Source organism: Peromyscus leucopus, chromosome 20 (assembly GCF_004664715.2).
Source record: "Peromyscus leucopus breed LL Stock chromosome 20, UCI_PerLeu_2.1, whole genome shotgun sequence".
Classification (NCBI taxonomy): Eukaryota; Metazoa; Chordata; class Mammalia; order Rodentia; family Cricetidae; genus Peromyscus; species Peromyscus leucopus.
The window spans coordinates 41,815,664-41,829,343 of NC_051080.1; the positions used below are offsets into that span (position 1 = coordinate 41,815,664).

A 13,680-nucleotide genomic window follows, 5' to 3' on the forward strand; every position below is an offset into this window, starting at 1 on the left:
GGGAGTTACAAGTGGAAAAGATAACTATAGTGACATATGTTAAGTCAGAGAGGAGTGGAAGTGTGTGTGTGAGCAGGGAGAGTGGCATGTGGCAGAAACTGGAGGGGTTTTAGTAGTGGTGTTCCTCCAGGAGCCTATGGGACAGGCACACTTTGTACCATGTGTGGCTATTTACTACTTGAAGTCTAAATGGATCTACAATAGAAAATACATAGCATGATTTTTGGTGTGTTATTCTGTCTCTTCCCACACAGTGAATAACCTTGAGCAGTCCTGGTTTCATGCTTGAAATGTAAGCACAGAATGGTTACCTGCCGTCAGTCAACACTCACTCTTTAGTTCCTCTCCAGCTTCTACAGGTTCATGCCAAGCAGAGTGTTAAGTACTTTATTTATAGGCCTTTGGTCTTCAGATCTTTGTTTTAGAGATAAAACCCGAGAGTACATAATTTGCTCAAGGAGATGCTGATAAAAATGTGACTTGAGTGTGGTTATGGTCCTCACCGTCACCTGAGGTCAGTACGGTTTCTATAGTCGACCTAGGGCCTGCCCTCGTGTGCACACACACCCGGGAGAACTATTGCCATCCCCTTATTCCTTTACACGTGCACCCTCTGGCTCTGCAGGCATGTGTAGAAAGTGGCAGGAAAAGCAGAGGGCCCAGAAATCCCTTCGCAGGTGCTGCTTGAAGGTCTCACAGCCTCTCCTTAATGGACCCACTTAGTGAGAAGCTGACGTGAGTACTGGTCACAGGAAGGGCTTAACTGCGTGCGTGTTCAGTTACAGCCTCGCTTTGGGGTCAGGGACCGTACGCCGACTTTAAACGCTGACCCTGGGCTCTCTTTTCCAGGTGCTTCTGCCTCCGTACGATGATGCCGCTGCTGTGGCTGGCACTGCCAAGGAGCCACCCCCACCTTACGTGTCTGCCTGAACCAGATGGAGGATCGAGGAGCAGCAGACTGAGTCGAGAGCTGCCTGGACGATCCTTCTGTGATGTCACTTCCGAGACGAGCTCTTTGAGCCTGTGTGTTGTTACAACGTTTTACAATGTAGATGTTAAGTTGAAGACTCTGTTTGAAACATATGCTGTAGCTAGAGCAGCAGAGTAGCTGTAGGTTTTGGTGGGGGTGGGGTGTAATGAGCTCCGTTAGTCTTTCCTGGAACTGTAGATGGCCTTTCCAGAGGCTGGTATGTAGCTGCCTGGCCCATTGCTGGGCACTCAGTCACGCTGTTTCTCTCCATTCCTTCTGACTCTCTTGAAAGTATAAAATGAATTAGATAATACTTAAACCATTCCAGTTATAGAGCAAACCCTAACACAAATAGTAATTACTCTAATACATATGCGATATAAGAATTTCCCTGCTGTCCCAAAATTCAGTGATATTCTGAGTTTGCTGGTCAAGGATTTACTTTGTGCTGAATAAAGACTGGGGAGTAATACCAAACAGTGAGAGCAGGAACCTGCTGCCCAGGGTCTGTTGTCCTGGGCTGGCTTGCTTGGCACTGAAGTACCCACTTGGCCCCAGCAAATCTCTTGCTGTATCAAGTAGAACTGCCCATGTGTGTTTGTCTAGAAGTATGGAAAAGGGTTTCACCCTCTCTCCTTGCAAGATAAATCCTACTTTGGGTTTTTTAAGTATGTCTAATCATCTATTAAAATGTCAAGTGGTCTTCAGAAAGATGAGAAAGATCGTCCCCATGTGGAATGCTCTAAACTGAATTGGAAATGATGTTTGTCTCTGAAAGTGAGCGGCTCTCCTGTCAGTTTCCATGCTGAATGTGCTGTACATGAAGGCTTGGCAATTAAAGTTTGTCTGCATCCAAGCAAACGACCTTGGCTCTGGTGGTTGTGTTCAGCCGCTTTCCCTGCTCTCAGGGCTGTACAGATGCACACAGCTCAGCCATTTTACACAGATTTGCCTTTAATACTTAAATGCTGATGAAATCACTTTGGTTGGACTAAGACGAGTGAGGGACCCATAACACCCAGCATTCAATGTCACTAACCTGTGCTTGCACACTTGGGGTATCTAGCAGTGGTGTGTGTGTGATATCTTTGTGTCTGTGGTACTCGACACAGTTCACCCTTTTTTTATAGATGGGGTTTTGCTTTCTAAAAGCTTGGCAGGGGGCTTGCTGTGTGGCCTGGGTGTGTTGGCCTCCAGCTCATGATCTTTTTACCTTTACTTCCCTAGTGCTGGGGTCACTGGCACGTCCCACCACACTTGGTCACCAAGCACTTTCAATAAGCAGTTACAGTATTACTGTGTTCCAAGATGGGATGTTGGCACTAATTTTCAACTTGATAGGATTTAGAAACTGGAAGAAGGGCCTTTGGGCATGCCGTGGGGTCTGTCCTGATTACATTGAAGTGGGTGGGACCATTCTCTGAGCAGCAAATCCTGGGCCCTGTACAAATAGATTGAGTTGAACATCAGCATAGATTACTTTCTTCTGACTGGATATAACTTGACCAGTTTTCTCAGTTTCCTGCTGCCTTTTTTTGCCAGAGGCCATAGAATATACAGTAGATGACAACTAATATTCAACAGGTCGACCCACCAGATGAAAAACTCTGATGGCGAGCCCCACTAGGCAAAAACCGTGGGGTCACTGGCTGTGGATACTGTTTGTTTGTGTGTAATTTACCTCATCTGCTGCCACAGTTCCTCCCTAAGAAAGAACAGCCGTGGGGTTCTTTCCACAGCCCATTGGTGGTGTGTTTTGTATTTTTTGGGCACATTTATCTGTGGATGGTCAATAAGGTGATTTTTTTCTTAAGCTGTATAATTTTGATGAATAGAAATAATACTAGGATTTTTTCATAGCTCAGACTGACAGGAAAATAAGTGTTCTGAGCTACAAAGACAGCTTTTTATATATTTAGCTTATTTAAGACCTCAGCAAATTTAAAGCAGACTAGTTGCCCCTGCGAATGAATGCACAAGGACAAATTCCTTAATTCCAAGGTCAGGCAACAAAGCAACTTCAGAAGACATAACTCCCTGCAGCAATTGACTCTGTATGAACGCCTGACCACTCAAGGTTCAGCAAACTAACTGTTTATTGTTTAGGTCCTGAATTTCGTCACTCAGAATTGCTGAACTACATGCCTCTCACCCTCACTTTACAGGGAGTCTGGCTGACATCCCAAGCCTGAGAGAGGCCTATATCTAGTAGTTACTGAATCCCATGGAGGCTGCGTCAGGAAGCCACAGCTGTATGTCTAATAAGTTTTGCAAATGACACATGGTCAAATGGAGAGGCACACCTGCCTGTGGTGTGTATGTGGGGCTGCTGAAAGGAATATAGGCTGATATCCAGCGGCAGGAAGAGGCCGTTCCTGATGGCTCCCTGTCCTGTGATCACTGCTTGGGAATCCTTCAGCCTTTTCGTCTTCACCTTCAAGTCTTTAATTAAGGTCTCAACTTCAAACTCAGCCTCTCAGAGTTCACAAGTGGGGCTGTGCTTGTAGCAGCCCGTGCAGGAGGGAATTTTAGGCCCGTGCTAGGCTACAGGGGAGGAGTAATTTAACCCATGTGTTGAGTGGTGGTTTGTCCACTTCAGAAACAGCTTTCAGGAGAACCAGCCGCTCAGACTGCCAGAGCGCAGGCAGGGACAGGCTTAGGCCAATGGGTCTCACCTCCTGTTCTCTCTCCCTCAAAGACTGCAGCACCTTCCCAGAGGTGTCCACACCCATGTCCTGCCCTCACCTGCAGTCCTCAAGAAGACAAACACTAGCACTCACCTTTCTTGTCTTTTATTTTTTAAAGAAAATGCTCTCTCCAGTATTTGCTTAGTTTTACTTAACCAAACCTCGTCCCACTTCATTTGTCTGTCCACCCTTAGTAACAGTAGTCCTTAGTAGTAGACAGTCTTCAAGCCTGTTGCCATTAAAGTAGCTTTCTCCATGGAGAAATACTGCATTTGAAATATGAAAAATGAAATACATTTGAGGGGGGAAGTCCTGCTGTGCAGACCAAGTTTCACGGTACAGGAAAGCTAATGAGACTGAAAACATTGCCCTTTTTTTTTTAATGTGTTGGTTTTTGGAGCCAGTGCGGAAGCTGACAGATACTGCATTGTCATGCTGCAGGCCCTAAGCAGGCCCAGGTTCTGGAGGGGAGAAGGCAGATGTCTTTGCCAAGGTCCCGAAGGAGCAGTCCTTGCCGAAGAACTAACAGCATAGGCAAAACCATTTCAGGGCTCCCTGCCTCCAGCCCTAACAACAACCAAAAATAGTGCCTGTGCTGTGAAACGGGTCTTGGCAGCTCCTGTATGTGTTCTGAAAGGGGAGGGGAAAGGAGACATTGCAGGGATATCTCCACACCCATGGAATTCACTGAAAGTGTTTCTGCACAGTGGCCAAGTTCTCTGCTAAATGGCTCATGGTGTTTGGAAGTCAGCCAGATTACACCCGCCTCCCCAGCAGCCCATGCCTGCCTTCTGCAGACTAGAGCACCAAGACAGGAGAGAAGCTGTCGCTTAGCTGCCTCGAACATGCTACATCAGCGTGAAGCTTTGAGCCCTCTAGACCCATGAGAGGACCCCAATCAGCAAGAGCAGCTGCTGCCTTGGGGCTAAGGGTTTGGCTTACAACAGCACAGTGGACTCCCTTGCTTTATCCACCCAGTGCACCCACGCGTTCACAGGAAAGTCACCAGCAGGTATAGTTTTTGTCTCAGCACAGCAATCTTACAGTCACTGAGATCATCAGCTGCGGCAAGGTTCGCTTTGGCTCTTTGGTTTGGGGTTTTCTGCACATTATCATTTGGGCCTGTGGCAAGGCAACACACTCTGGCATGGCAGAACCCTTCCCTCATGGTGAGGATGTGAGGAGAAAGAGGCTGGAGTCCCACTATCCCTTTCTGGGGCACCTGGTGATCAAAGACCTCCAGCCAGACACCAGCTGGAGTTTGTGTTCTTCAACATTATTTATTAAAAATCAAGTATCTTGGGCATCAGGGAGCATAGCATATTTATGGATTTTGTTGCATTTGAGATTTTTTGTCTGTTTTTCAAGACAATTTCTCTGTGTAGCCTGCATTTGAAAATTTTATTATGTGTGTAGCCGGAGAGATGGCGCAGAGGTTAAGCGCGTGTACTGATCCGGCAGAGGATCTGAGTTCAAGTCCCAGCACCCAGGTCAGGCAACTCACAGCTGCCTGTAACTCTAGCTCCAGGGGATCCTGCACCTCTGGCCTCTTCATGGGTCCAAAATAATGTGCACATACCTTTGCACGTTCACACACACACACACACAACACACACACACACACACACATGACCATAGTTAAAAATTAAATCTTTAAAACACAGGCATGCTCGTGGAGACCAGAGAACAACTTTTGAGAATCAATTCTTTTGACCATATGGGTCTAGGGGTTGGACTTGGGTGATGATGACAAGGACCGATACCTTCTGAGCCGTCTTGTTGGCCCTGGAATTTAGTAAAATTAAACAGAAAAGCCAATGACTCATTTGTTGGGTCTCACCTTTTGGAAGTCTTCAGAAGCACTGTTCTGGGAGGTGTTTGTTCTGTGATATCCATAACAAGCCCAGCGTTCCCATCAAAGCACACAGTACGTTCTGGTTATTTTCTTGTCTGTGGTCGCCCAGTTGGGTGTGTGATGCTCATCCTTCTCTCAGTGCCCGGCAAACATCTGGCAAATTGAAGGTCCTCAAAAAGTATTTACTAGAATGAAAATAAGCACATGAGAAAAATTAAAGCCAGCTGTAATCCCACCCCCAGTAATCAGCACAGATTCAGCGAGCTTGAATCCCACAGAGAAAAGTTCTCACAGAGGAGCCCACTGCAGGGGGGAAATGGGGGGGGATGATGCGCATCCTATGGAGCATTCTAAGCGAAGGGTCCCTCAGGCAGACCCACCAAAGTCACAGCTGGAGAAATGTCTGCCCTGTGTGTGTTGACCTCTAGAAGAGAATCAAAGGTTAAAGGGAAAGAACATCAACCCAGTCACTAAAGAATTGATCTTTGAAGAACGATCAAAGGATTGCTAAGGTTAGAGCCTAGCTAATACTCTGCTTAAATCTGAGATCAAAAAACAAAAACCCAGCCTTACTGTTCCTGTGATCATGCCCCTTTTGTCTGAACTTCATTTGTGCATCTCTGAACGGAAAACTTCTAGATGAGCGTTCTTTTCCTTCAGGTTTCCTCCCTTTTCCTGCCACGGTATTATTGTAGCAGTAAGTGACCAAATCTAAACCCTGAGACCTTAGGTGTTCAGCACGGAGTTCTGAATAGAACATGCAGCTCAAATACATGTTTACACACTTCCTGGCACTTCAGATTCAAAGTGAAGTCCCGGGAGACTTTATAGTGTACTTTATGAATACCCCATAGGATTCCAAAAGGCGGTGATGGGAATTTCTTCATGTCAAGTCCCTGTGTTCTTGTGCAGATGATCTAGGGTAGAGCATTGGCGTAGTTCACAAGGTCCTGAGTTCAATACCTAGCACTGTTTTGGATCATTGATCTAGTATCCCGAATCCTTGCATTTTGAGGACAACCTCTATTAGACTAAAGAAGTTCCTTTCTATTTCTCCTCTGTGGGGTGTTTGTTTCTTGGGGTGATGGTTTTTGTTAGGTATGCTTTCTGCTTCTGTAGAGAAGATTGTGTGGGCTTTGTCCTTTAGCCTATGGGTATATTACATTATATTTAAACTTTGTCCTGGAAAGCTTTCTGCCCCTGTGAAGCAGTATTGCTTGGTACCTCCTCACCTCACTAAGCCTGATCAGGAAGGCTGAGTGAGCGCTTGTAGAAGGTTTGCTGTAAGAACAAACAAACAAGCACAAAAACTCAACTAACTTGACTGGGGCTGGAGAGAGTCCAGCAGTTAAGAGCACTGGCTGCTCTTACAGAAGACTGGAGTTCTGTTGCATCCACATGGTGGCTCAAAACATCTAACTTCAGTTTCAGGAGACCCAACACACCCTCTTCTGGTCTCTGAAGGTACCAGGCATGCATATGGGGTGTGTGTGTGTGTGTGTGTGTGTGTGTGTGTGTGTGTGTGTGTGTGTACACATATATGCAGGCAAAACACTCATGCACATGAAATAAATCTTTTTTTTAAAAAAACAAAACCCCTTTCAACTGTTCCAGAATTTGGTTATTGTATCTTCTTCCATTGCTTCTTGGACATTTCATTATCAATGAAACTGTTCATTTTACTGCACTGCAGATGTTTTTCCCATCTAGTGATGTACGTGTGGCTCTCAGCAGGCTATCACATTATTCTTCCCATTAACTCTTTGTAGTGTTTCTTCTTCTGTCGGACTCTGGTGCTAGCCATGTCACAGTTGGCTTCCATGGGCAAGTAGGATGTGGGGAAGTCCTCACATCTGCTATTTTGTTATTCTCCTTACTGAGAATAACCACATGACTTCCTCGTCTCTGCCTGTCTATACAGACCTCCAGGTCTCTATGGTTGGTACTGGGATTAAAGGTTAGGGTCACCACTTGGCTGTGTCCTTGACTACGCAGACTCTGCCTGCCATGTGATTAGATTAAGGGCATGTGCCACCACCGCCAGACTTCTGCTAAATGGCTTCCTCTTAGCTCTGATCCCCAGGCAATTTTATTTATTAGCATACAAATAAAATCACATTTCAGCTCAGTATCTCCTTACTGAGCTCTACCAGTGCTGGGGAGGGAGTGTCTTATAGGACAGGTAGGTGGATATACCCAAGTACCTCACAACCTGATTTTAGCATCAGGCAGCCAGTGCAGACTCAAGTAATGTGTTTGAGAGAAGATAGGTGTGGACCACTTCATGCCAGTTCTTTGTAGGTTTTAGATGAAAAGACAGCAATCTGTTTCCAAGTGATGCTTCTGTACATACGAGGTCCCATGCTTAAAGACTCCTCTGCACCCTTTTGTCTCATTCTATTCTTTGTTTCCACAAATACCACAAACTCCAGGTTAATGCTGAGAAGTGTCCCCCCCCCCCCCCCCCCCCCCCCCGCCCCAAGCATGGCATAGGGCAAGTTTTGTAAAGAAGTAAAAACCTTGCCTTCGTCTTCAGGACCTGGGTGTTAGTTCAAGACTACATGAAAATATCTGAATCCATGGGAGCTGGAGAGATGGCTCAGAGCTTACGATTTCATACTCTTCCTGAGGAGGACCAGAATTTAGTTTCCGGTACCCATGCTGTGGAGCTCAGAGCTATCCATAGCTTCAGCTTCAAGGATCCAATGCCCTCTTCTGGCCTCTGGACACGGCACTCATGCACAAACCCACACTCACATACATACATATAGACATAATTAAAAATTAAAATTCACTCCTTAAAAACGCCCCAAAACACATTGGAATCCATAGGCTGGGCATATTCAGTTGGCAAAGTGCCTGTCTTGCAAGCATGAGGAACTGAGTCAGAGTCTCAAAACCTACATCAACGACAACAAAAACCAGGCATGGGACATAAGCTTGTATTGCCAGCACTGGGGAAGCAGGAGACAGTGGATCCCTGGAGCAGGCTGGCCAGTCTAGCCTATGGCGATATTTTATTTGTGCTGAAATGTGATTTTATTTGTATGCTAATAAATAAAGTTGCCTGGGAATCAGAGCTGAGAGGAAGCCATTTAGCAGAAGTCTGGCGGTGGTGGCACATGCCCTTAATCCAATCACATGGCAGGCAGAGTCTGCGTAGTCAAGGACACAGCCAAGTGGTGACCCTAACCTTTAATCCCAGTACCAACCATAAAGACCTGGAGGTCTGTATAGACAGGCAGTGACGAGGAAGTCATGTGGTTGGGGTTAGAACCAATGAGAAGGTAGAACAGAAAGGCAATAAAGGTCACACAGGAGAAGATTTCTCTCTCAGGGGAAGAGACGGCAGCTAAAGGTGGTCTTGGGCTTTGCTACTGCTCTGATCTCTTAGGCTTTAACTCTGTATTTGGCTCTGCGTTTCTTATTTACTAAGACCGTTTAGAATTTCATCTACACTAGCCTAAGCAGTGAGTCCCCGGTCAATGAGAGACTTTGTCTCAGTGAGTTCCAGTCAAGGAGAGACCCTGTCTCAGTGAGCTCCAGTCAAGGAGAGACCCTGTCTCAAACACCAAGGCAATCAGCACCTGAGGAATAACACCCAGGGCTGTCGTCTGGCCTCCATGCATAACCACACACTAAACACCTGCCACCACACACACACACACACACACACACACACACACACACACACACACCAAACACACCAAACAAAATCTGAATTCTCTTCGGAATGTGTTTTGTTTTCTTCAACAAGGTTTTCACTTGTTATGTTATTTTACCTTGACCCTATCATCTTGTCTTTCTAAGGTGGTGGATGTGTTTATTCAGAAATCTTTCACACTGGGTGTGGTTGTACAGGACTTTAATCTCAGCCGAGGGAGAGGAAGGCAGATAGCTATGAGTTTGAGGTTTACATAGTAAATTCCAGGTCAGCAATATGGAGACACTGTCTAAAAAAAAAAAAAAAGGAGGGGGGGTGGAGAGACGGCTCAGCAATTAAGAGCACTGGCTGCTCTTGCAGAGGACCTAGGTTTGATTCCCAGTAACCACATGGTGGCTCACAAACACCCATAACTCCAGTCTCAGGGGATCTAATGTCCTCTTCTGATCTTCAAGGGCACTAGGCATGCATGTGGTGCCAAGTTTCAAACCTGGGACAAGCAGCTGAGATACTTATTTAACATATCAAAGCAGACCTGGCTGCCAGGTTCTCCCAGCATCCCACACTTTACCCCAAACTCTCCAGCCCAGGGGTTGGGCCACCCTTCACCCAGAGACTCTTCTTTATTTAATTCAGACATTTCCTTTTTGGACCCTTGGCCTCCGGGCTGCTCCACCTGGCCCCCCACTCTCCCCTCTCCCTTCCCCGCCCCGTCTCCCCACATGGCCCAGCTCAGCCCAGTCATGTCCACTCTGGATATCTGAATTTCCCAGGAATCCCTGCCTCTGACTCTGCTCTATAATAAACCTTCTCCTCCATCATACCTCGGAGCAGCCATGTCCTTTCTCTTCCTTTTTCTTTGTTTCTTTCACAGGCAACACATACACACAAAAATCTTTTTAAAAAGTGTACATTTGAGGCCCTCATGAGTTCGAGGTCTGTGTAAAATGACAAGCCCCTGCGATCCCAATAGACCCTGTGCTGGTTTTGCCTTCTATGCTGGGACAAAACACTGATCAAAAGCAGCTTCAGGAGGAAAGGATTTGCTTGACCTCCATAACCTGGGTCACAGTCCATTGAGGGATCCAAGACCGGAATCTGGAGTAGGAACTGACGAAGGGACCATGCAGGAATGCTAATTACTACATTTCTCCATGACTTGCTTCTTTTGTTTGTTTTTATTTTTTGAAATAGGGTCTCTCTGTGTAGCCCTGACTGTCCTGGAAGTCACTCTGTGTAGACCTGACTGTCCTGGAACTCAAAGATCCACCTGCCTCTGCCTCCCAAGTCTGGGACTAAAGGTGCACACCACTGTGCCCCCTCAGCTTGCCTTTGTAAATACAACCCAGGACTACCTGCCCATGGGTGGCACCACCCACAGTAGGCTGGACCCTCCCAAATCAATCATTAATCAAGAAAACTGCCTCCCCCCAGGTTTGCCCGCAGGCCAGTCTGACGGAGGCATGTTCTTAATTCCTTCTTCCCAGATGACTCTAGCTTGTATTGAGTTGGCAGAGACCATCTGCAGAGACGGAGAACGCCAGTGCATCTGCGGCACAGCTACCAAGGTCTGACCAGTCATCCCACGAGCTCTGGACACGACCGCCTTCGTGCTTGTTTGTTTATGTGGGTGCCCACATGAGCTAGAAACCTTAGCCCATGCTTCTTCTGAGTAAAGTTTTCTGCACATCTACAGCAGAACCTCAGGCAGAAAAGGCAGATTTGGGTCTTTCCTCCCACAGCCCTCTCATCAATCCCCATTTACCCCCTTGCCCTGCACTAAGGTACCAGAGGTGAACCATTGCTCCGACTGTAGTTCAGGACACTGAACGTTCATCTGATTCACTGTGTGTATGTATGTATGCATGCATGCATGTATGCATGCATGTATGTGTGTATGTATGTGTGCATGTATGTATGTGTGCATATATGTATATGTGCATGTATGTATGCATGTGTGTATGCACATATGATGATTTGCAGACCTGAAGAGCACCCCACCAGGTAGAACCACTCATCAGACCCCTTTGCCTTGCTTGCCCTCAGTCCTGCTCCACCCAAGGATTTCCTGTTCTGAAGAATCTCCATGAACTCCCTGGAGGGTGGGAACACCCATTTTAGCTGGCACAAACCAGATAATGGGGGTCATTATTAAATCAGAGCCTCCTTAAAAACTGGAAGGATTTCCAGATAACTATTGTTTCCCTGGTAAATGACTGGATCCTACTGGTGTCTTGGAATAGAGATGCACATTTTAAATATAAGTTTCCATAATTTGTAGCTGAGCTTTCCCAACCCCTCGAGGGTTTCACTGGCTCTAACTCAGGAAGAATTTTCTTCTGTAGGATCCAAGACCAAACATTTCCTGAAGATTTTACTCTATTTTCTGACTTCCGTCTTCTTCCTCCCAAAGACAAAAACCCTAAAAACAAACACACAAACAGAAAAATCATTTCTGACCTGTGCAGGCTGCCAGCAGCAGCCTGTGGGCCTAAGGTTCAGGTGAGGAACACAGGGTGGTGAGTCCCTGCTTATTTCTTGGCAGTGTGTTAACCCTTTGTTTTATGTTTCTGACTGCCTCACTATGGCACCCTAGCAGGCCTGGAATCACCATGTCGACCACACTGCCCTCATACTCACAGAGATCCACTTGCCTTTATCTCCTGGGTGCTGGGACTAAAGGTGTGCACCACCACCACCACCACTGCCCATGGCTGAGACTTTACTCACCCCTGGAGCTTTGGGAAGGAATAGGTCTTGCACATGACATTTATTTGTATTCTAGAGAACACCTTTTATTGAATAGGAATTGATGGGTATTTACAAAACATAGGCAGCCCCAAAACACGGACACATCCAGAAGACTTGAAAGTGGTTAGTTCTGATTCTCCCTGATGGTTTGGTAAAACCCGGATTGGGTGTATTGGCTTAGCGGTTGGCTGATAGATTTTGCGTTTTCATTGGGAGATGTTCGGGTCTACTGCAGAGTCCTGTCATCCCAGATGTGGTAGAGTTGGGGAGTCAGCTCGGTTCCCTGCTACTGACCAGGCCTGCTTTCTCTGTCCTTCCAAGGAGGGCCACTCTCTCAGGTAAGGTTTCCCTCGCTTAACAAAGTTACAGAAAGTCTTGCCCATAATTTCTTTAAGTCTTGTCTGAACTAGACTCTGCTCCTTCAGGGGAGGAATTTCGATTCTTCATCTTGGCATCCTAATCTCCTTCCCCACCCCAGGGGCTGGTCCAAGGCCAGAGGATACTGTTAATATGAATTGGCGCTGGTGGGGCGGTCCTAGACTGCCAAGACTGCTCCAGGCACTTGTCGCCAGTCACCGTCAATTCTCACCACTTCTTTCTTCATCTTCGTGGTCGATGGATGCCTTCTGCGGAAAATAATCCCCAATTCGGGTTCTAGTACTTCTGCTATGACTCCGGTTACCAGGACCCCCTTCCGCCCACCTGACAAGCTCCTAAAGCCTCCAGTTGCTCCTAGCTCTGGAGTCCTAGCCATCCCACTCGGGCTGAGGGCGCACAGGGAGAATGAGGTTGGCAGCAGTCAGGGAGCGCGGCCACGGTCCCGGGCTGGGGGCTGTCTGCAGGGTGGGGCAGCTCTGGCCGCCGCCTCTCCCCGCCTTCCCATCCCCAAAGAGGACACCCCTCCTTCCGCCCGCCCGCTCCCCACCCTCGCGCGGTACCGCCTCCCCGCGCCGCCCTCGCCCAGAGCCTCGCAAGCAGCCAGCGAGCGCGGGGAGCGCTCTGGGATGGGACTTGAAGGCGGCGGCTCAGGACACGGCGTTGGCGCGGACTTCTTCGTCGCGTCCCGGGAGCGGTGCTCCAGGAGCGCTGCGGTCCTCCGCGGGGCGAGGCGGCGGACGACGGAGACAGATCCGCGCGGCTGCGCCCCTGCCTCGCTTCCCCAGTACCCGCGGCGGTGGCTGCAGGTGAGCGCGACGCGCTGCCCCGGGCACGGACAGACCGACCCACTGACCGACAGACGCACGCGACGAAATCGGGGAGCCACTGTCCACTGGGCAGGGTGGGAAGGGTGGTGGCGCTGCCGGGTCTCCTCGGCCGGGAGAAGTCCTGCCACGCCGGGCCAGGCGCAGGACGCACGGCGCCGCCGCAGCGGTCCCCGAGTGCCCCGCGGGGGCGCTGTACCCCGCCGCAGGGAAACCCAGACCCGCTCCACACTGACTAGGGAATGGGGACTTGTTGAGCGATTTTGTAGTGACAGTCCTATCTACCAGGTAGAAAATAATTCGGTTTTCCCTGTAGACTGGTATCTCAAGGCCAGGGTTGTCTGGATTTCCTTTGCGTTCTCTGTAACTGCTCCGACTCCCTTGTATTGCGGAAGAAGGATAGGAAGAGGGCGTTTTGTGGTAGTTGCTAGAAACCTGGAGGACAGTTTGGGGAGAGGACAGAAAAATATGGAGACAATTCCTTGGTATGGTCTCCAGGAATAGGTAGGTGTACTGGGAGATACTCAGCTCTGGGACATGCTTCCACTCAA

At 48.0% G+C, this 13,680-nt stretch overlaps 2 protein-coding genes across 2 annotated transcripts in view; both read left to right on the forward strand.

Moving 5' to 3' along the window:
- The window catches only part of Laptm4b (lysosomal protein transmembrane 4 beta), a 64,498-nt gene extending 62,667 nt beyond the window's left edge, over window positions 1-1,831 (forward strand). The window contains exon 7 of the mRNA XM_028884459.1: window positions 850-1,831. Coding sequence (XP_028740292.1) covers window positions 850-930 — 81 coding nt within the window. The 3' untranslated portion in view covers window positions 931-1,831. The remainder of the gene's footprint in view (window positions 1-849) is intronic.
- An 11,104-nt stretch (window positions 1,832-12,935) lies between these two features.
- Window positions 12,936-13,680, forward strand: part of Matn2 (matrilin 2) — a 149,024-nt gene continuing 148,279 nt past the window's right edge. The window contains 1 exon segment of the mRNA XM_028884461.2: window positions 12,936-13,111. The gene's annotated coding sequence lies outside the window, so the exon portion shown is untranslated.